Below are 20,932 nucleotides of genomic sequence, written 5' to 3'. Positions count from 1 at the left end.
GCACAGCCAGCAACAGTCAAGTGTACATCGCAGAACTAGGCAGTTAAAATCTGAATTAATCACCACATAAAGTCTGCAACTAATACAGTCACAGTCATGTCATTCCAGTTTGCGGTGGTATATTAGGATTTTTAAGTCTAAGGCTGATGATGATTTATTCAGAGGATGTCGCACACTAAATTACAAAAACTCTGTTTAATTTTAATATCGAGCAACTAAAATCCATATGTATAATCAGAAATGATCGATCTGACCACGCCTATGAAACAGTTCTGGCATTCATCAATGATTTTATTCAAATGGATCGAAGCACTGTGTAATGTGAAAAGTCGCTCATAGTGGTAGTGGCAGTTAATGCAGATGTTAAAATAAGTAAGTTTTTGCAAACACACCAAAGAAAAAACATTCATATGTAAAGATTATGCTCTTCATCACATACAGTACATTTATTTAGAAATTGCATATAAAAATATAAAAAAGGCTAAAGTAATGATTATTAGTGAAAGTAACTCACAACAGAGGATGTGAAAAAACAATGTTGAGTTTGTATTGCAGAAAAGATGGTTGCCCACTCGTAGTACTCTCTTACTCTTTGGATTCCCCTTTCCTTTTAGGGTGTTGGTGTGCCCTTCATATCAGTGAGCTCAGGGATTGAAATGACACGAATGATTATAGCCACGTCGTTCAGGAAACATTTCTAGGCAGTTTTCATAAATATCTTCTGTTTGCTCTTCCTGGTGGAAAGAAAAAAAAAGAAAACCAAAAAAAGACTTTTTTAGCTTAGTCTGATCTCAGTGTCTTTGTAATATGAATTGTCTTTATTTCACTTTGTTATTAAATGAATTCACCGTCAACCTCCAGTCCTCATAAATCAACAGATATATTATTATATTTACCGCTGTAGTGGGAGGATGTGTGCTATTTCTGTAAAGAGAGTGACATTAGTCCATGTTCTAACAGTATAATGCCAATAGTCATACATCTTTATGAATAGATGTTGGAAATGTTAGAATGACTTGAGCCAAATGCAACTTACCCTGCACACGGTTTGCAGACTCTGTGCAGAATGGTCAGCACAATTATAAAGATCAGGAAGCACACACAAGGAACAGCCACAGCAATCACTATCATATACAAATTCTCTTCTTCCACAAGCTCTAGGGGAAAAACAAAACAGTAACAAACTCACTCTCACTAATGTAATTCGTAACTAATATGCAGTTAAATTAAGTCATGTGATTTTTTTGTGCGAAAAAGACAAGTGGCAACCTTTGTTGCTGACGAATTGTTATTGTTTCATAAAGGAAGTCCAGCTGGGACTCGCATATCCTGTGGTCTCTCAAAATAAAGCCACTAACATTTTGTGCCATAATGAAGTCATACTCTAAGCTCTGGATTTGAGAAGCTATTTAGAGGTTTGAGTGAAGTCAGTAGTAATTCTCACAAAAATACCCTCAGAGGCTGTTATTGCTGCTATGTAGCTTTTGTATGTCTGTGTCTAGGTGCAGGTAGCATGAACAGCGTACCGTATAGCAACAGTAGCCATAATTGTTGGTAATGTTCTTTTTTAAGGCCTGTTCCTTTATACATCCTATTTTCTTTGCTGTTGCCACAGGGCTTACTTCTGTTTTATCTAATCTTATAATTTAGGACTGAGTACCACACCTGTAATTATAAGCTCCCAGTGCTTTGAGTAAGGTCCGTCATTTGAGGTTTTCTCACAGGTGTAGTTTCCCGAATGAGACGTCTGGACTCTCTCTATGATCAGTGCATATTGTGGGCTCTCTGAGTTATTTAGTGACATATTTATGCTGAGGTTGTAAGCCTTGTCACTCGTGTGTAAGGGTTTCCTGGGGCTGAAACTGAACAGGTTGACCCCGTTCATTTTCCACGTCAGCTGAGTGAGCTTGTTGTTGGGCTCCGTGTCACAGTGCAGGACCACTCTGTTGCCAACCACCTTTGAGATAGTGGTTCCTTCTGTGGAAAGGGAAATTTCAGATTATATATTTTATTTTCACTGTGACCATGTTGTCACCATTACACTACACTACAGTTTAAGCAATAGCTTTGGTATATTTTGAGACATATGTGTTTGTTTTCTTGCCAAGATTTAGAACACTGATGCCCATAGGCAGCGCTATCAAGGTACTAAAGGGAGAAAATTAGCACTGAAAAATATAAGTCACTTCAAAAGTTTTAGCTATAGTGCTGTCACCTTCACACTACACTGATCTGAGTTCAGAAGAAGATCCGTCAATCAAAACCCACACATTGAGATTATATATATATATATATATATATATATATATATATATGTATATATGTATATGTAACACCTGTGAGACAACCATAAATGAAGGACTCTGTCAAAACACAACCGCAGACACTGGTCTGGGTAATGCTGTTGTGAGTAGGCCTGTAGGCCTCGATACAGGGGTTGCAATTCAGTTTTATTACCCTCGCATATCGCATATGGTGTAGCCTACTGTCTGCTTATATGTCTGATACTTATCATTGTGGTGGAAAAAGCTATAATTCTTTTAATTTCAAACTCACTATGATATACAGATGAGTGTCGTTGTAAGGTTGAGATCCTCTCTCTACATCTGCCACACCTTATTGACACAGCACTTTGGTCAACTTTGGTTGTTTTAAAGTGCTTAACAAATAAAGTTGGATTGGATTGGATACAAACACCTTCTTCATTCGTCTCTCATATTCCTCTCTCATGTATATTGAAATCAGAGCTACAGTCAACATCTGGTTAGCTTAGCATAAAGACAAAACTGCTAAACTGGATCTGTCCAGAAGAAACAAAATCCCACTACTGTCCGAGCACTTATTAAACTCATTGACACCTTATATCTTCCTTGTTTAATACGAACAAAAACCAAAGTGCAAAAACATCCTTTTGCGGTATTATTCATATTCATATTCAGATTCATGTTTACTATACAGACACGAGCGGGGAATCGATCGTCTCACCTAACTCTCAACAAGGAAACAAACACCTTATCCAAAATGCCAAACTATTCTTGTAGCTGCTGTTAATTAATTTTACCTGTTGGTGAGAAAATCCAGAACGTGCAACATATCAGAGAAAGAGTCCTGTTGAAGCCCAAATATTTAGCAAGACCCTCCATTCCACCTTAAAAAAGAGATGATGTTATTGTGAACATACTTTGTGTGGGTATGCGATGTGGTAAATTGAAAAATAGAGTTTGTAAATGTTATTGGTATTAACTCAAAGGGAAGCCTCGCTTAGATAAAAGTCTTCCATTTCAAGAGAGTCATGACCACGATTGGCAGCAATAACAATGATTCACAAATACAGATACACACAAAAGCTACAAAATATGTCACCAGATCAGAATGAAACAAACACTTGGTTGTAAAAGAGTGCCAGAGAGGATCATAAGGAGGATGACATGCTCTGTTAACCCATATAGGCTACAGTATGGTAAATATAGTAACTGCACCTACTTACCGGTAGTGAGTATCTGCTGTTTTGTCTTGTTTCTTGCTCTAAGAAAATTAACTCTAAACTGCAGCTTTAATTTAGCCAAAAAAGGAGCTAAAATGATATATGGGGATAATAAAAAATAAAAATTCAGACTGAAACTTCTGCATGCACTTGAAGTGTTAAGATTAAACCTGACCAGGCTCCACATATACACCAGAAATGGTTTACATACAGGAAGTGAATAGCGATAACTTTGGTGGTCTGTGGCCATATGAGTAATGTGCTTTTTGTGTGTGTGTGTGTGTAGGTGTGTGTGAATCTTTACTTAGAGGTTTGTGGAAAATTGAAATGTAAAATGGACCTTTCTTCTTCATTTTGCCAGACATTGTACACCTTGAAAATTTAAAACGCTAACTGAGCCTTTTACATTTGAATTTGAGATGCCATTATGTCAGCCCAAATGAAAATTAAATGGTTAATTTTAATTTAGATAATGGAAACATTGTCACAATAAAGTGGAGTCACAAATCAATAGTAGAGGGTAGGATTGAAATGTACAACACCCAAGACTGTAATGTCATCATTGCTAAACCAGCTGTCAAGGCTTTAAGCACATCAGCGTTTTTTCCACTTGCCTCTGACATGCATAGAATGTATTTGACTCAAGATCCTCCTCCTGCTAGTCTTCTCCCTGTAGATGCAGGCTGGTTTCGTAAAAATGATAGGATAGGATGTCCGCCATAAATACCAAATGAAAAATGCTGAAATTCAATAGCCAATGACATTAATCTGTTTCCTGTATTTCTGGTATGACACACCTTTTGATGGAGGGTGTTGAGGTTATGGAGGAAGACTGCAGAATTAACTCTGGCTGAAAAACTTAGCCTATTGAACATTGCATGTATTTTTAGGTAAAAAACAACAACAAGGTAGCTTTTCAGGTCTCTGTTAAGGAAACATTGTTGTAAGTATGGTTAATGCATTAACAACACTTTTTTTTCCTAATGGAAATCACACCATATATTATTCGTTTTTTCTTAATAATTGTTCCCTCCCCCAACTTCTGAAAATAACCCTACATCCTTGATGATGTGCATGTATATTTAGCACAGACGTTATCAGATTATGTTTAACCTTTTTCTTTTATGGTTGATGCAGTGGAAAGTACAGGGGCAGAGGAAAACTCTGTTGTCCAAGTGCAAGTGAATGCAACAGCTGCAGGGGCTCGAAATACTCATTCTGTGGCAAGAAGATTTTAAGAGGTAGAAAAAATATATGCTGATTTAATTGCAAACAATCACACATATCAATATTTGCCTGGAAAAGCCCCCAAATGAAGATATTTACTTAAAAAACATTATTGTGGCACATTAGTAAAGCATTGATTAGGGAGTGGCAACTGCAACCCCGTGCTACACCTACAAAGCCCATTACTGCCAATGTGAGGATCCTGTAAGTCATTATGATGAGAAGCTTTCTCAAAATAATCACTCAGTATCAGTTCTTTTCACGTTGTTCACACATTCCTTCCATACTGTACCTTGTTTGTTGGCGGAAGAGCTTGGTCCAGGTCCAAATACCTTTTACAATACTGCCCCTTAGTGGTGAATTTATCATAACCCTCTCAACCTTTCATCATTCTCCAGGAATCAATCATAATGCCTTTTTGAAACAATCCCATTTTTTTTCATAATTTCCTCCCACAGTCAAAACACAGATAAGAAAATGTGCATATATATCGCCCTTAAATGTGAATGTGACTTGTATTGTATTGTATGTATCGTTCCTCTTGTCCAGTGAGTGCATGAATACACTTCAGCCCCCCTGTATAAGCAGAGAAAGAGGGAGTTTTTGTCCAAAGTAAAAAAAAATAATCTACATGCTACATACATCTTCATTTTTTGTTGTGAGTTTGGTGTGTGTTGCGGTGTCAGTGAGGTGTGTCTCAGTTCCAGATTGTAATAGAAACAAATTTGGGGAACTAAAATCTAGTTCTAGTAGAAGTCAGTGCTGGAAAGTGGAAAAATATGGTACTTTCTATCCACTACATCTATCTGACAGCTTTAGTTAATTGTTACTTTTCACTAGACAAATAAATGAGTACATCAAGTAATGCATCTATCTATCCATATATTATTCAATTACATATTATTGTATTGTTATAGGTTAAGATATAGACTCGATCACTTTGTAAAAATTCACAAAAGTAAATATCAGTAAATATTAGTTAATTTGTTAATACAAAACACATTTGTCTGTGAGTTATCTAAACATGCAGCATTGGGAACCTGTGATTGTTTTTTTTTTTTTTTTTTTCTTGAGTGATAATAAAGTCCAATGCTAGTTTTACTTCTGCTCCATGTACCGTTTACGTGTGTGTGCATGCACGCGTTTGAATACGTGTGCATGCCTGCGTGTGCTTGCGCTTTGCAGAGAAACACTGACACAACACTTCTTGACCACGTGTGACTTTTTATTGCGTTGGTTCACATTCCAAAAGAAGATACTGCCACACATCTATCAGTAAAGAAGACTACAAGTTAGTAAAAAGGATTTTTTTTTTTCAAAGATTAATCACGTCTTCTTACGAACATACAGGCAATGCAACGGTCTTAAAATACAAAAAATCATACATTACCAGTCATATCGATGTACACAAGGACCAGCATCTTGCTTTTGATTGTAACACTGTTAAATGCTTAAATGTGTTCAACAATTTTGGTGATTTATTGAAGGCTCTCTTTGATTCAGATTCCACAGCATTGGATTATGGGAGGAGAAGAGATGGCTGGGGGTCACAAAGGGGTCAAGCTGCCTTCTCTCTCAGAGTTTCTCTAGAGCCATTTGATCATACCCCCAAAACCAACACTGTGAGGCACATGTGTGAGCTTTATCTGTAATGTCTGTAAACATGCAGCTTTATCTTCTTAACGTATGTTGTTAATACTTTAAATACTTGCTATTTACCCATCTGAGCTGCATAATAGAGGCATGTTTTTATGTGTGTGCATGGGTGCGGGTGTGGGTGTGCTGAGGGGTCGCATACAGAAATTCAACTTTAAAAGAAAAAAAGAAAAGCAAATAAAACATCACAGTTCACATAGGTCCCAGAGCAATATAAGCACTTGCTACAATCTTACAACATTTGAGAATTTACATTTACAGATAAGGCACAGGAAATCATACAGTTGTAGCTGTTTGAATAAACAAAGCCAGAGATTGTGAGAGGAGGATTTGTGATAAACCTAAAGCATACTTTAAGGCTTAGCACACTTTGTATTAAAGTATGTCCTAATGAATTGCAATTAAATGAATTATTACCCAAATAGATGCACATTACTGCAGCACTGGCATTTTCTCTTTACTCTATTGGGTTTGTGAGATTAAATCAATATTTGGATCACAAATATAACTTGTGTGATTACTCAACAGTGAAATAACCAAAAAAAACAGCTGTTCTGCACATTATGTACATTATCACACATGAGATAGGGCATTATGTACAGTGGGAGTTGCCCCTTGTTGTTTGTTTCTCTCTGAATTTGAAAAGCATGTCATGGGTATTGTGTTTTCTTGTGGGGTAAGTAACCTTCTGTGGTCACATAAAATAAAGTAGAAAGATTTTTTTTCACAGCCAGGTCAAGGATGCTTGTTTTCATTGATGAGCGCGGTTTCTTTTATTGTCTCGCCTCCAACAATACTTTGTGCTGATGGTGCATGATCTTTATCACCCGGACGCCTGTTTGTACAGCACGAAAAGAGAGGATTTGGCCCGAGGTCGCTACTATAGTTCATTCTCTGATAGGGTCAAATGAGCCCTGCTCTCTTCCATGGACAACTGATATCACAGTACAGTTCTACTTAAAGCCTACAAAACATAAGCAAATCTAAAAAGCAGAGAATTACATTGAAAAAGACATTCAACATGTGGTCTTTTTTTTTTTTTCTTCACTAACTCAGCTCTGGCTGTGCTACATGGTATATAAACATGAAAAGGAGAGAAATGCTCTGAAATTGATGCACATCTCTCTTCACTTGAAAGAATCCTGTGTAAATGGATGCATAGATGAGGTGTTATGAGGGTTAAAGGCCTTGCACAGAGTCTAAACCTCTGAATGTGCAAAAAAAAAAGGTATGCTCTTCTCAACCTGAAAATTGACTTTTCTTCTTCCTCTCAAAGAGCTGTATACCTTTAAATGTACCGGCACTTTATCGTGTGATTTGTGTTTTGCGAGAGCCCTCTCACCCGCGCAGTGTGCAGCCACATGCTGCATTTGCAGTATGTCGCTGTCTGAATGGGAATGAAAGTCGGTGCCTAAATACAGCAAAATTACTGATTTGCAGACACACAAGTATACCATAACTCTCTTTCCCCTATCTACTCAAACCCCATGTAAAAATGTCTAATCCTCCATTGTATATGATTAAAACTCTTTCAATAGAAAAAGATGTTTCTAAAAATTTAACATGGATTTTCATCAAGTAAAAACATTTCCCCCCTGCATGTGTCCTTTCCACATTATTTTTTTTAAATATAAGAACACGCTTAATAAAAAAACTACTCCTCCCCTCTTTAACCTCTACTTTTTATATTTCATTTTTATCACAAACACGCAGATTTTTTGTCGCTTTGTAGAACAGTTTTAAAGTTTTTAATCTCTCCCTGTTTATTTTGTTTTTCATCCTTTGCTTTTTGACCTGCCTGTTCAAGAGTGTGCGTTGTTTTGAGTTAGGTGTGTGTGTGTGTGTGTGTGTGTGTGCTCTCTCTTATGTTGAACATTTGGTGTGTGCAGGTGTACATGTGCTCTCTCTCTCACAGGTTCATACAGTGAGATCGTCTGACCTGGCCCTGCTACTGGCTTTGCTCAGTCGACTCAGCGGTCTGGTGTCTTCTATCGTATCCGTGGCCTCCATCCCTGCCTCCGCTGGAGTTACCTCTTCCCCATTCACCACCTCCTCTACCTCCACATCCTCATCCACAACCGGCTCCACCTTCTCTGCTTCCACCTCTGCCGGCTGCACCTCCTCAGGCTCCTCCTCGTGTAATGTCACCCCCGCTGTCTCAGTGGTTTGGGCATAGGAGGGCAGAGTCTCGTCATACACCTTAGAGATGTCCTCCATGGGCAGCACCTCCTCCGCCTTCTCCTCCAGCCCCTGGAAGGGTGGGGCCCCTCTACCAGCCTCCATGCCCACCTCAGCCAGCGGGTAGAGGTGAGTTATAGGGGGCGCTTTCTCCTCCTCCAGCAGCCTGTAACCTTTCACTCTATGCAGGGAGGGCACAGCCAGGGAGGGCAGGCTCTTTTGTGGTGGCAGGGGGGCCGTGCCCTCGCCTTGGGCTGGGGCCGGGGCTGGCTTGCGAAAGACAAAGCGAATCTTCTTCAGGCCAAGGTGACTGATCTCCACAAAGTTGAGGAAGAGTGAGACACAGGCCACAGCCAACATGAAGATGATGAAGACGGTCTTCTCTGTGGGGCGAGACACAAAGCAGTCCACAGTGTTGGGGCAGGGCCAGCGGCTGCATTTGTACAGCGGCAGAATGCGGAAGCCGTATAGGAAGTACTGGCCCACCACAAAGCCCACCTCAAACAGTGTCTTGAAGATGATGTGGCAGATGTAGGTCCTCAGCAGGGTGCCCTCCAGCCTGAACTTCTTGCTTCCCTTTGTGCTGGTCTCCTTAGTGGTGCGGACACTTCCCTGGTCAGGTGCCAGAGGGAGTCGCTCCTCGCTCAGCTCCTGCTGCCGGCTAAGTTCAGCCTCCTCACGCTCCTTTCGTTTCTCCTCCATGTGGACATGGTGCACAGCGTGACCAACGTACACCAGAGACGGTGTGGACACAAAGATGATCTGCAGCACCCACAGGCGGATGTGGGAGATGGGGAAGGCCTCATCATAGCACACATTCTCACAACCGGGCTGCTGCGTGTTGCAGACATAGTCAGACTGCTCATCACCCCACACAAACTCCGCCGCCGTACCCAGGATGAGGATACGAAAGATGAAGAGCACTGTGAGCCACACCCGGCCGATCACCGTAGAGTGCTCGTTAACTTCCTCTAAAATATTACCCAGAAAGCTCCAGTCACCCATGATCGGTCCGTAGCTCTGAAAAATAAAGGGTGGGGTAGGTAGGAACATGGAGGGTGCAGACAGACAGGGAGGGTGGGGTAGGCAGGACAGACAGGGGGAGGGGGATAGAGTGCCAAAAGTAAGAAATGTAAAAAAGGAAATCTCATCAAAAATCAAACCTAACTCGTAATTTCATGCAACGCCACAAGATTATATTAGGAAAGAATTAGATGAATGTAAAACTTCTAAAGAGTTGCCTTCGATTATAATTTGATTTAAAAAAAAACCCATAATGAATCAAATATTAAATTCAAATTTTTATCGAGGTATTGATTTAACCTTTTAGAAGTCTGTTTGTTCCCAGTGTAAACACCTTTAACTATGTTGAACATTAACAGTGGTGCAAACCAAAAACTCTCTCTCTATCTCTTTTAAAAATTTCACACGATAACTCCTGAGAAAAAACCCATAAAGAGAGATCAAAAAATAACAAATAGTCCCCTCATCTGTAAGGTATGATATAGGTTAAATGTAATCAAATGGGCAACTTGCCACAGCTGCGGCTCCAGCGAAGTTGAGTCCTGTCCCGTTCTCTTGGCACCCGGCAGGGAAAAGTGAACTTTTTTCTGCCCTCTATCCCACCTAAAGCCCCGTCCTTGTCGCCCCACTGAGCAGATGTGAATGAATCGGCTCTGATGGTTGGTTTTTAGTTTGCTGCAATATTTAAGCTTGGAGCCAGACGGCCTTTATTTGCCGGGCGACGTGTGGTGACGCAGGAGACAATAGGATCAACAGAGCCAGAGCGGGGATGTATGGGAGCAGGCCTCAGGCTCCCACACCAACATGGACACTGTACGGCCGGGGCACCGAGTCCACAGCAGAGCCATTCAGCTCCACGTATGCAACTTCCTCACACATATATACTGTATGTAGAAGCACAGATACAGTAGATGAAACAACAGCAGCAGTTTATGTGCCTCCAGCTGTACTGCCATGCCCAACATTAGAGCAGAGAGGTGGGTCAGTGACAAACTACTGGGTCAGGCAGGGATGAGGGAGTGTATATGCCCTTGTGCATTAAAACTGGACATTAATGTTTTAACTATTCAGTACAGCCAGCAGTAGGTTCATTTCAACTATGGGTTTAAATAGGATGAATGCTCGCACGCTGAGCCTCGGAAATTATTTACTGATTTGGTTTAGAGGAGGTTTTGGCCAGTTCTTTCTAATTTTACTGTCTAAACTGTCTAAACTGTCTAAAATGCATACAACTTTGGCCATTTCATATGGGATTTACGAGACCCCCACCAGTTCATATAAGCCAGATCCAGAATGCCATGCATGCATTTTCAAGCCCAGCTCATTGCTTTACATTCCTGCATAGTATGTGCAGTACAAATGAAAATGGGACTGTATCTGCCAACTGAACTAGCCAAAGAAGAAGAATAGCTTTTAACTGTGCACCTAAAGAGGAAATGTAACAATGACCATGGCCAAACGTTTGTTTACTACACATTTGTTCTTAATTTTGTTGTTTTTTTGTTTTTTAATTTGTGGTAGTGCTTTTAAAACAGTGCCATTTTTGCATCTGTATTCTTCATTTTCTGTATCAAATGTTGTCATCGAAGGTGAATTTTAACATTGTAAATAATTCTACTTCTGTGTGTGTGTGTGTGTGTGTGTGTGTGTGTGTGTGTGTGTGTGTGTGTGTATCATCATATCTGTGTCACTTAGCTGGAATGTGAGGAATGTGAACCACTGAGTGAAAGGACACACTGAAATGTCTCTATTAGGGAGGTTAGTCAAACTTTCACAGCTCGGGGGAGAAAAACATTCGGCAGCAACCTTTGATCTCCAAATTATTCCACAGATGTTTGAACAGAAGAAAAGCTATCGCAGAGCTCAACCAGGCTTGTTTCCACTGTCTGAATATCTTGAATATCTCATTGTGGAATAAGCTCCAGGTTTGCACAAATACAATTAATAACTTTATAAACCTCTCTACAACTGAAAATATTAGGAATGAAATGAATAATGTGACTTCTTCTTGGATTCGGACTCTGTAGTTTGGATTCATAGCTTTGGAAGTGCACAGCCACAGTTTCATGATGGGTCACACTGACATGTTGGACCTGACAAATATATTTAAATATACAGTTTAAATACATAGTTTTGTATGTGTAAATATATAAACACACACAATCACAGCAATATCATTCCATTGCACCTAGATCCTTTTATAGCACAGTAGTATAGTTTTTAGGGGGTTACAATTGATTTGGCAAATTATAATCATTATAATATAATAATTAGCTATTGTATTAATTTAAACTAATTATTAATTTAAACAATAATACATTTAACACTTTAATGGGGTGTTTTAGTAAGATTAAAAAGTTCTAATTAAGTTGAGCTACTTAATGATTGCTCCTGGATTAGCTTTACCTCTTGAATTTATGACACATTTTACTTTTTTCAAATATGAATACATTCAACATATATTAAATTAGATTTATATGAGCCTAATTTGTTCCTGTGCCTATATTTAAAAACAAAATCAGTCTCATAATAACTGATTGAAAAATGTTTGAAAAAACTTTGAAAGAACTAAATTTACATATATTGATTGTCTACATACCACTTATCATTTGCAGGGTTGTGAGAGAAATTATACATTAATATGTATTATTTAATTATATATAATACAGTTTGCCTTTGAAAATATTTCTCTTTTCTTCAGCTAAAACAAAAATAAGTACATGCACCTGTTCATCAGCATCACTGAAAACAACCGACTGTTAATCATATTCATGTGTTTGAGTACTGGAGGCTTACAGGTGCAAGTTTAATAGTTGTACTGGTTTGTTTCTGAAACTAGAAAAATGGGACTGACAATTTCTGCTCAGTCGCATTTTAAGTTTTCCATTGTCTATATGTTTTTATATGAGTCTATCAGCAAACAGGGACAGGATGTTGTTTTTCCATACATTAGAAGACTACACACTGTGCTGAAATGCATCCATACAATTGTGAAAACCTAAGACCTGTTGTATATCAACAATGTGTTTTCTTTGTGCCAACATTTCATGCTTTCATTATAAACCACACTTGGAAAAGTTTATTTGAAGAAAGCTTTTGTTTGTCTGTTATCTAAACTGTTGAAAACTCGTTCTCCCTGTAAGCCACTGATGTGCCAAATTAAAGGAAGGAACAAAACAATTACATGGCGGTCTGAAACAGACAGTTTGTTTAGAGTTGCACAACTCATTTCCCTTTGCACAATCTAATTTCCAGGTTCCATAATTGTTTCATATTCCCAGGACCCAATGAAGTTTGAACACTGTCATTTTCTTTGAAGTCAGATTTCCCTTTATTATATTATAGCATATTCTTACACTAATATTCAACATATTTATGTTTAATCTTTTATTTAAAAAAATAAAAATAATGATGTTTTCATTTAGTCTAAATGCAAAAGATTTGCTGCTTCTTAAGGCAAAACTGCATCCATTCAGTTTTTTTGTGATAAATTAAAAGTAATTACTTCATGCACAGAAAATTGTGACAGTTTAATTTGATTCATAAATAAGAAAGGTAACAAGATATAAATTACATTTTTTAATAATTATTAATTATTTTAACTATACTTTTATTTATTTCTCAGATGGACAATGGAAGTGACCTCATACCACTATACTACTATATAAAATCAACAATCATTAATAAACAGAAGTCATCACTCCTTTTGTGGATGTGTCTCCACTCTGCCCATCTTATTACGGCCAACCCTCTCTGTCTCTCAACCAATAGCGTCCTGATGTCCTAGGTGACATCACTGGGCTGGTGAACTAGAAAGTCCACCTCTTGATGTCTGCTCTCTGATCTGTTGGTTAGCTGCAGATTTGGCCTCCACACTGAGCTTCACTGATCCCAAAGCTTTTCACAAATGGATGATGTAATCTTAGAGCAAAAACCAGTGTGAGGCACTATCCTGCCGTGTTAAATGTCCCCAAATCACTTGCTACAGTTTCCCTCTGAATGGTGTCCGGGAACACCAGTGTGTATGCTATCTGACTGGATAGCTAGAACTAGCCTTCGAATATCCAGGAGCAGTGATATCTTCTCATATAAAAATATCCCCAACAAAATACTCAAATCTCTCCTCTGGATGGCACATGGGCTCAGCCCGTTGTGTCGGAGGATAGAAGCCATGTTCAGAGCTCTGTGGAGGCATCAGGGTGTATCCACTGAGCTAGGGGACCAGAGGACTCCCTTTAAAGAGCTGTGTGTTGGTATAGTGGACGCTTGCACGCTAAGCCCTACGGTGGGCCCGTGAATGGCACCGGGATTTCACACAAAGACATGATGTCATGATGTAGGGTGCGGACTCTATTGAGCACGTGCAGTGAGGCGTGAGGCCAGATTAGACCTCTGAAGCAGGGCACCAACTGGCCGTTAATCAGAATGCTAACACGCTAACAAACATATCGTACGGCGATCTGCCTACGGCGCGATGGTGCCACGCGCTTCCTGCTCGCAGGGCCTTTGAAAGACAGGAAGTAACTGAAATCTTACTTTTGTAACGACCTTATCAATGTGATCCAATTCAAGACGTATATTTTATCTAACAATATGTATTATGTGAATTTGACACATGTTGGCAGGGGGTTGGTTTGATTTGGCCTTCTGGTTACTTTCCATACAATGAACATCTCACACCACTCCCTGAGGAAAAACACTCTTTTATGTACTTTACTGATGTGCCATAAAACAAGCATTTAATGACTGATGCATACTTTCTGATAATCAAGGTACAACATAGTTTCTGGTTTGCCCACATGAAGGGATCGTGTCCTTGTTACAGCACATGGTTGGTCTGTCTCCTTCCATCTGCACTCTTCCACCGGACAACAGTGGGAGTTATCAGCAACAAGGACTGCAGCGCAGGCAGTCGTCACAGCCGAAAACTGCAAGCAAGCAAACAAACATTATATCTAGCACCTTTCAGAAGGGAAGTCACAACATACTTTACAGGAAGAAGAAGAGGAAAAGAAGGAGACTAAACAGACAAAGAAGACAATATATAAAAACAAGCAGACTTAAGTGTACAACCCACAAAATACAATGTAGAAAATCAAAGACAACTAATAACAGCAAAAACATGATCACCTAAACAGCAGAGAGCCAAAAAATAAAAGATTTTCTCAATATTACCTGATGTAATGTGATGAAAATAATATTTTTTATCCTGTATGCACAATATTGGATCGATCTTCTACTAACTTGTGTAAACAAGATAATATGCAGTTTAGCTTCTTTCAGCTCATTGTTTTCAGTTTCTATCTTCCAACTTTACGGTTTTGGTTCACTCCCATTTCTCTCGTTATTTGCAGCAGGAAGCTATTTTCTGTTTTCAAAAAAAGCTCTGAAAACCAACTGTAGACAACCTGCCCAGCATAAAATGCCATACATAAAAAAAAGTTAGTGACCAGCTAGTGAACATTGTAGAACATTCAGCAGCTAAAGAGAAAGATATTTTCCTCAGGCGTTGGTGGAGACAACAACAAAGCTAAAAGGTCAGTCCCTCCAGAATTACGCCCTTTCAAATACGCCGCACTTTCGCCACATAAATTGCAGATTTCCGCCCAAAATATGCAGGGCTTGCATGATTTCATAATCCCCGCATTTTCGTTTAAAAAAAGTCACATATCTTAGCAGAAAGTTGAAAAATGTTGTTTACTTCACACAAGAGCAGCCATTTTCCCCTGTTGCCATGGGAACGTTATGAAGTGACGTAATTACATAATTATAGTTTTCATTTTCACAGTGGACTGTTTCATTCAGGAGTTGATGCAACTTTACAGTTGTAAGATTGCACTTTTTTGTTACCAGTGGGTTAAATCATACTTGTTTCAAAAACCTTACAGTTGTAAGTACATTAGTAGTATGTAAATTTACGTTACAGTAAGAGATTGCACTTTGTGCATTGGAACACTTATTTTAACAGAAGATGTCTGTTTTGTATAGCTACCTCTGTTAAACAGGAAGCTCACATTTTATTTTTTTATATTTTATTATTTTTATTATATTTATTATTATTCATTTTTACAGAAGTTGTAGCATAGTGAGAACAGGGTGATGGGGGAATAACTTTTTTCTCTCTTTTTCATCAAACCGCAGTTTTTGCAAGTTCTCGCAATTTTTGCAAGTTCCTGCAATTTCATCGCATAAAATTGCATAAATATCCTGCATATTCCATTGCAATTTTTAAGACAACGTGCCGCATAATCAAGGATTTTGCCCGTAACAATCACAAAAAACTTTTTTCACAACATTTTTCTGGAAGGACTGAAAGGTGAGTAAATAGTGGACTTCGATAGATCAGGAAATAGAAACAGACTCCGAATGGACACTAATGTTGCTCTGTATCTGCTGGAAAAACATAATCTTACAATTCTGCAGTACATTTTTAGGGTGTACTGTGAAAGGCCTGGAGGTTTTGCTGTCTACTGTAAATGCTGAAGTCATAAGAAACACCAGTCTTCATGAATTACACACTTTAGACTTGATTTGAATAATTTTGTGACGCTGATAGGGGGCATCCTTTACTCTACAGAAGATTTCTAACTAGCAGATTTAAGCCTGTCCACTAACGCAAAGGAAGTTCCGAGACTTCAAGCAATTATTTTGAGCCCTCTCAAAATGAGAGTTAATATTAGTTAAATACAAACAAGACTGAGATTACTGAAGTCAGTGTGATTCCTCGCCTTCCATTAAAGTTTGTATTCCTTCTTATCCTCTGAGCAGAGAGCTGTGAGGAGCCTACAGTACACACACTATGAACTGCAACTGAATGAATGCCAGCACAGCAGTGAAAATATGTGTGATACAGCAAATATACTCATCACTTTTTACTTTTTCAGTAAAAAAAAAGAAAAGTCTTGCTTTTCCTTAGTCTGCAAAATTAAGTTTTGTGACAGGAACATACTGTATATCATAAAATACTGCCTAGTTTTATTTTTCTTGTATTTACTTGCTTACACAGAAATTAAAATAAATAATTTGTTATAACATCGAATCCCATTTTTGAGGTCCATGTACTTAACCTACTCCAATACAATTCAGGGGGAAATATACTTTTTAATCCTCAATGTTTATCTGACACACGTAGTTCTGTCAACGGTCTGTATATACTGTCAACCAACAGTATATAAATGAGTAAGAATTGGCTTTAGCAGCAAGCTACAAGATTACAATTCTGTCATAATATTCCCATATCTGACAGGACCATTTTGCTGCTTAATCTTGTAAAAACCTGCTTTCTTGCCAAGTGTTAGATGAGAAGAATGTGTTACTCTCCTGTCCAATAATTATGAATCTAGAACCAGCATGTGCTTAGTTTAGCTTAGCATAAAGACAGGAAACAATATGTTGTTTTTTACACTTTAGCTTTTGTACATATTAAACAAACATAAGATATAATGCATTTATTAGTTAATTTTAGAGGTGCTAGTAGTTTTGTTACTTTTAGATAGAGCCAAGCTAGCTGTTTCCCTTTGTTTCCAGTCTTTGTGCTAAGCCAACTGGCTTAATTATTATATTACATTATGTTATATTTTATTGTATTGTATTGTACTATATTATATTGTATTATTATAATAAAACCATCCAAAAATGTCATTGATTTTTAATTACAGTGTTCAAAACTGTGATGACCACACATAATATAGATGAAAAAGCTTTTTATATAAGCTAATGATAATTCTACGTCTTTTTTTCTCCCTCACTATTTTAAGATCATGAACTTTACATGAATTGTCTGTGTCATACATAGTCTCACATACACAGAAAGGAGGCATTCACTGCGGGTTTAAAGAGATGGTATCAGCGATGCCCTTCGCAGATACAACATGACCTGGGGGCAGCGCTGAGTCCCATGACATAGCACAACACTAAGAACTCAATGGCATAAGGCTTATGCTTAAAGATAGAGATCCACTTGTTTCTAAACATTTGTTTGTTCAGTGTCCAAACGTAAGTCCATACATATTTGTGCCCATATGTGTGAGTCCCATCATTTCTCTTTGTGATTTAGTGACCTACTGCCTCGGTGACAAAGCCTTCATTTTTCCTCTTTGTAAGTTTTTTCTTTTTTTCATGTGTCATCTGTTTAGAGCTACTTCTTTAGTTTTGAATGGAGCTATTAGACGTCGAGATACCAACAATTCAGCAGCAGATTTCTTTGTTATAGAACCACTTTTAAACAAACCTTCCTCTCTCACTTTGTGAACATTCTTCTCCAGCAATTTCTCACTTCCTCTGAGAACCAAACAGTAATTTCTTTCCTGCAATGGTGAGAAAGTTTGAAACCGTCAACACAGGCATCCAAAATTCACTATAAAAAAGCGGTGACAATGCAGCCACTCACGTCCGTATTAGTGAACGGAAACTGGTAAGACGATTAATAAAAACTGCAGCGTAGGACATTGACCTTGTGACTTAAACTGAGTATGCCACTCAGTCAGAATGAGTTTAAATACATCCTTATATGTACTCGCACATAAACTACAAAACTGCACACACAAAAACACAAACACACCCACAGACCTTGCAACATGTGTCACATCTGGTCCCGGGCCATAGCATTGTGTTTTCGAGGGCAGAGTTCTTGTCGCCCAGCTGGACTTAGGTTCTGCCATTGTGTTCAGGAGGTCAGATTTGTTGAATTTGGACCAGCCCACTGTCCCTCCTGTGCTCAACTCCTCACACAGGCGATAATCTCATGGGACAGGGTCATTTAGATCTTGGAAGTGCATAAGCAGGCCTGTTGAGCAAACTTTACTAGAGGAACTGGCACACGAAACACTCACATACATAAAATTTTGAGAGCTAAGAAACTAAAATGCGTCATTAAGAAGGAAAAGTGGTTCTCAAAAATTAAAGTTTGTTCCTCTGTAAATATTTTTCACCGGCTATTGTATGACAGTTTGTTGAAAAGTTAAATACAGATTGATCGTTAGTAAGATTACAAAAGAGAGCAGTGTGTTTAAATGGTGAGAAGATTGGACTGTTTGGACTCACTACCTGCATTTGTACTTAAGGTTTCCCCTACCATGTCCTGTTACAACAAACCAAACATTCCTCCTGTGTCTGTGAGGGGACTCAGTTGTTAAATGGGCCATTATTGTCTTTGTGCATATGTTTGGGTGCATGAGTCTGTTGTGAGCATGTGTTTTGATTTTGCTTATAACATCAATTTCTGGGAAACATTATACCCCATCAAATTTGACCCCCAAACAGTAACTACAAAAACCTGGTACACCTGTTTGGTACAATCTTATTATTATGGAGGAAAAGGTATTAAGTGCCTGGATCTAAATTGTTTTCTCTTCTGTCTTTATGACTAAGGACCAGTGTGTAGGATTTAGCAGCATCTAGTGGTGAAGTTTAGGATTGTAACCATTTGAACATATCTCAGCCTTTCAAGCGTAGAACAAACTATGGTGAAACTCACAAAAAATGTAAACTGTCTTATCTACAGTCTGAGCCAGCCTTTGGTTTCTCTGTTCTGGGCTACTGTAGAAACGCGGCGGATAAAGATGGCGGCCTCCGTAGAAGAGGACCTGCTTTCCCTGATGGTAAAGAAAAGGCTCACTAAGGTAACAAAAACACAATGATTCTTATTCAGGTGTTCATACACTAATGAAAACATACCTATGAATATTATACTCCATGTCAGTCAATAGATCCTCCTAAATCGACACTGGACCTTTAAGAACAGGTGAAAAACAAAGAGCTTTTACCAGGATAATCTTTCTAGGTTTCTTTAAATTATTGGGGGGGGATTAGTTTTTCCAGGTGAAGGTGTTGTTGTAATTCTAATTTCGGCCACAAGAGGCAGTGCACCATGTTCTAAATAGGATAGATAATTCATGTTTTCTTCCAGGTGAGCTTTAATTTCTTCATGCAATGAAAATGATGTACATTAGTAGAAGTGGCTATAAAAAGTAATTTGTAAACTTTTTGTAAAGCCTTTTTGAAGAATTGAAAGTAACAAAAATTAAAACAAGCCAAAATTCATTTCAGTGCTGTCTCCTTAACATATTGTTGATTTTTTTGTTTATATTGTCTTAACTAATCAATTCAATGATTCCAATTAGTTAAATTAAAAAACACTCTCATTATTTATCTTCATTTCATTTCCCATCCTTTCTAACTGCCTTTGTTTTGAGGCTTTATGTTATAAAGCAACTTAAATCCCCTTGAAATTTCGTTCAGAAAAGTGTTATAAATAAAGTTCACTATAAAACAAAACAAAACAGAGGCAACCGCACCTGTACAACTATGTTGGCCTCACACATTATAACACTATGTTATATAATACAATTATACTATACTATTTTCAAGTCGCAAGTCATTGTGGGATTATAATATGTCACAGACTGAGGCCTGTAATTGAATTCCTCTACAGTTTTATAGTATCAGACACTTTGTCAGGAAACTAGTAACCTGGCAGCTTCATGTAGTCTGGGTTTAAGAGAGAGTGAGACAGGGGTGAGAGACCAGGCATGAATTGTTCTCACCACCACAAGCGAGGAAGTGGAAGGGCAGCTTCCTCTCTGTGCAACGCCGGGCACCATGGGAGGGAGAAGAGAATCGACGCTCATACAATGGAGAAGTGGAAGGTTGAGGGCAGACAGGAGGCGTTAATGGGGAGAGGATGTAAGTGCTGTGTGTGCCTGGATATGACGGGCGGGATGAGAGACTGAAGTCATGAGTTTTGAAAGTTGAGATGATGGTTGGAGACAGGCAGGAAGTTAAAGGACCAGCTCTATTGGACTCCTGTATATCAGCATTGTATTGTGGCTTTGTGTTGTTTCCACTTTCCCACAGTTTGCCTCATCAACTCAGTGATTTCATGGATGTTTCCCGTAATGACCATATCCTTTCCTCAAATGTAACAACAAATGCACCTGAGACTGCCTTCCATTAATTTTATATTAAGGCCAGAGTTGATGGCATAGTTGTCTCAGCCTCTTCTGTGATGAATGTGACCAATTTCTCCCTGAATAATTCATTATACAAAATTATATACAACAAACTGAGAGGAAATCCTCAGCATCAGCACTGCTGGAAACAGTCACAACTGAGAAATTAGATTCAGTGTTAAAGAACTTGAAAACTTTTGATCTCAGTTATCTTCTTACTATGAGTGGTGGGGTCCCACATGAACTCACGATTTTCAACCAAAATTTGAATAATTTACATTATTTTACATGAGATATTTCTGTATTCATGTTTGTCTTTGTCCTCTTCTGATTAGTTTCAAGTGTGTGTGGCTCCGATAAAAAAGTTGACATTAGAAAATATAAAAGTCTGAACCAAAACTCATGACAGTAATAA

The 20,932-nt window shown here is 38.5% G+C and overlaps 2 protein-coding genes across 2 annotated transcripts; both read right to left on the bottom strand.

The window, feature by feature from the left end:
- Positions 1-270: 270 nt before the first annotated feature.
- LOC127365013 (uncharacterized) lies at positions 271-3,683 on the bottom strand. The gene is made up of 6 exons (XM_051402648.1): positions 3,488-3,683; positions 3,062-3,148; positions 1,666-1,977; positions 1,037-1,157; positions 897-924; positions 271-734 (listed from the first exon to the last, which is right to left on the bottom strand). The coding sequence occupies exons 1-6, from the start codon at positions 3,669-3,671 to the stop codon at positions 645-647; spliced, it is 822 nt and encodes a 273-aa protein (XP_051258608.1). The 5' UTR covers positions 3,672-3,683; the 3' UTR covers positions 271-644.
- Positions 3,684-8,204: 4,521 nt separating this feature from the next.
- On the bottom strand, positions 8,205-10,177 carry LOC127365009 (gap junction alpha-8 protein-like). The gene is made up of 2 exons (XM_051402644.1): positions 10,082-10,177; positions 8,205-9,565 (listed from the first exon to the last, which is right to left on the bottom strand). The coding sequence occupies exon 2, from the start codon at positions 9,548-9,550 to the stop codon at positions 8,285-8,287; it is 1,266 nt and encodes a 421-aa protein (XP_051258604.1). The 5' UTR covers positions 9,551-9,565; positions 10,082-10,177; the 3' UTR covers positions 8,205-8,284.
- Positions 10,178-20,932: the final 10,755 nt, after the last annotated feature.

This window comes from Dicentrarchus labrax, unplaced genomic scaffold (genome assembly GCF_905237075.1).
Source record: "Dicentrarchus labrax unplaced genomic scaffold, dlabrax2021, whole genome shotgun sequence".
In the NCBI taxonomy this organism is placed as follows: domain Eukaryota; kingdom Metazoa; phylum Chordata; class Actinopteri; family Moronidae; genus Dicentrarchus; species Dicentrarchus labrax.
This window is presented reverse-complemented; position numbering and strand designations above follow the sequence as displayed.

Coding starts and splice junctions, on each gene's coding strand:
- LOC127365013 (XM_051402648.1), bottom strand. CDS start 3,671: ATGTGGAGCCTGGTCAGGTTTAATCTTAACACTTCAAGTGCATGCAGA. Junction 3,149..3,487: donor ACAGCAGATACTCACTACCG/GTAAGTAGGTGC, acceptor CTCTTTTTTAAG/GTGGAATGGAGGGTCTTGCT. Junction 1,978..3,061: donor CTGGATTTTCTCACCAACAG/GTAAAATTAATT, acceptor CCCTTTCCACAG/AAGGAACCACTATCTCAAAG.
- LOC127365009 (XM_051402644.1), bottom strand. CDS start 9,550: ATGGGTGACTGGAGCTTTCTGGGTAATATTTTAGAGGAAGTTAACGAG.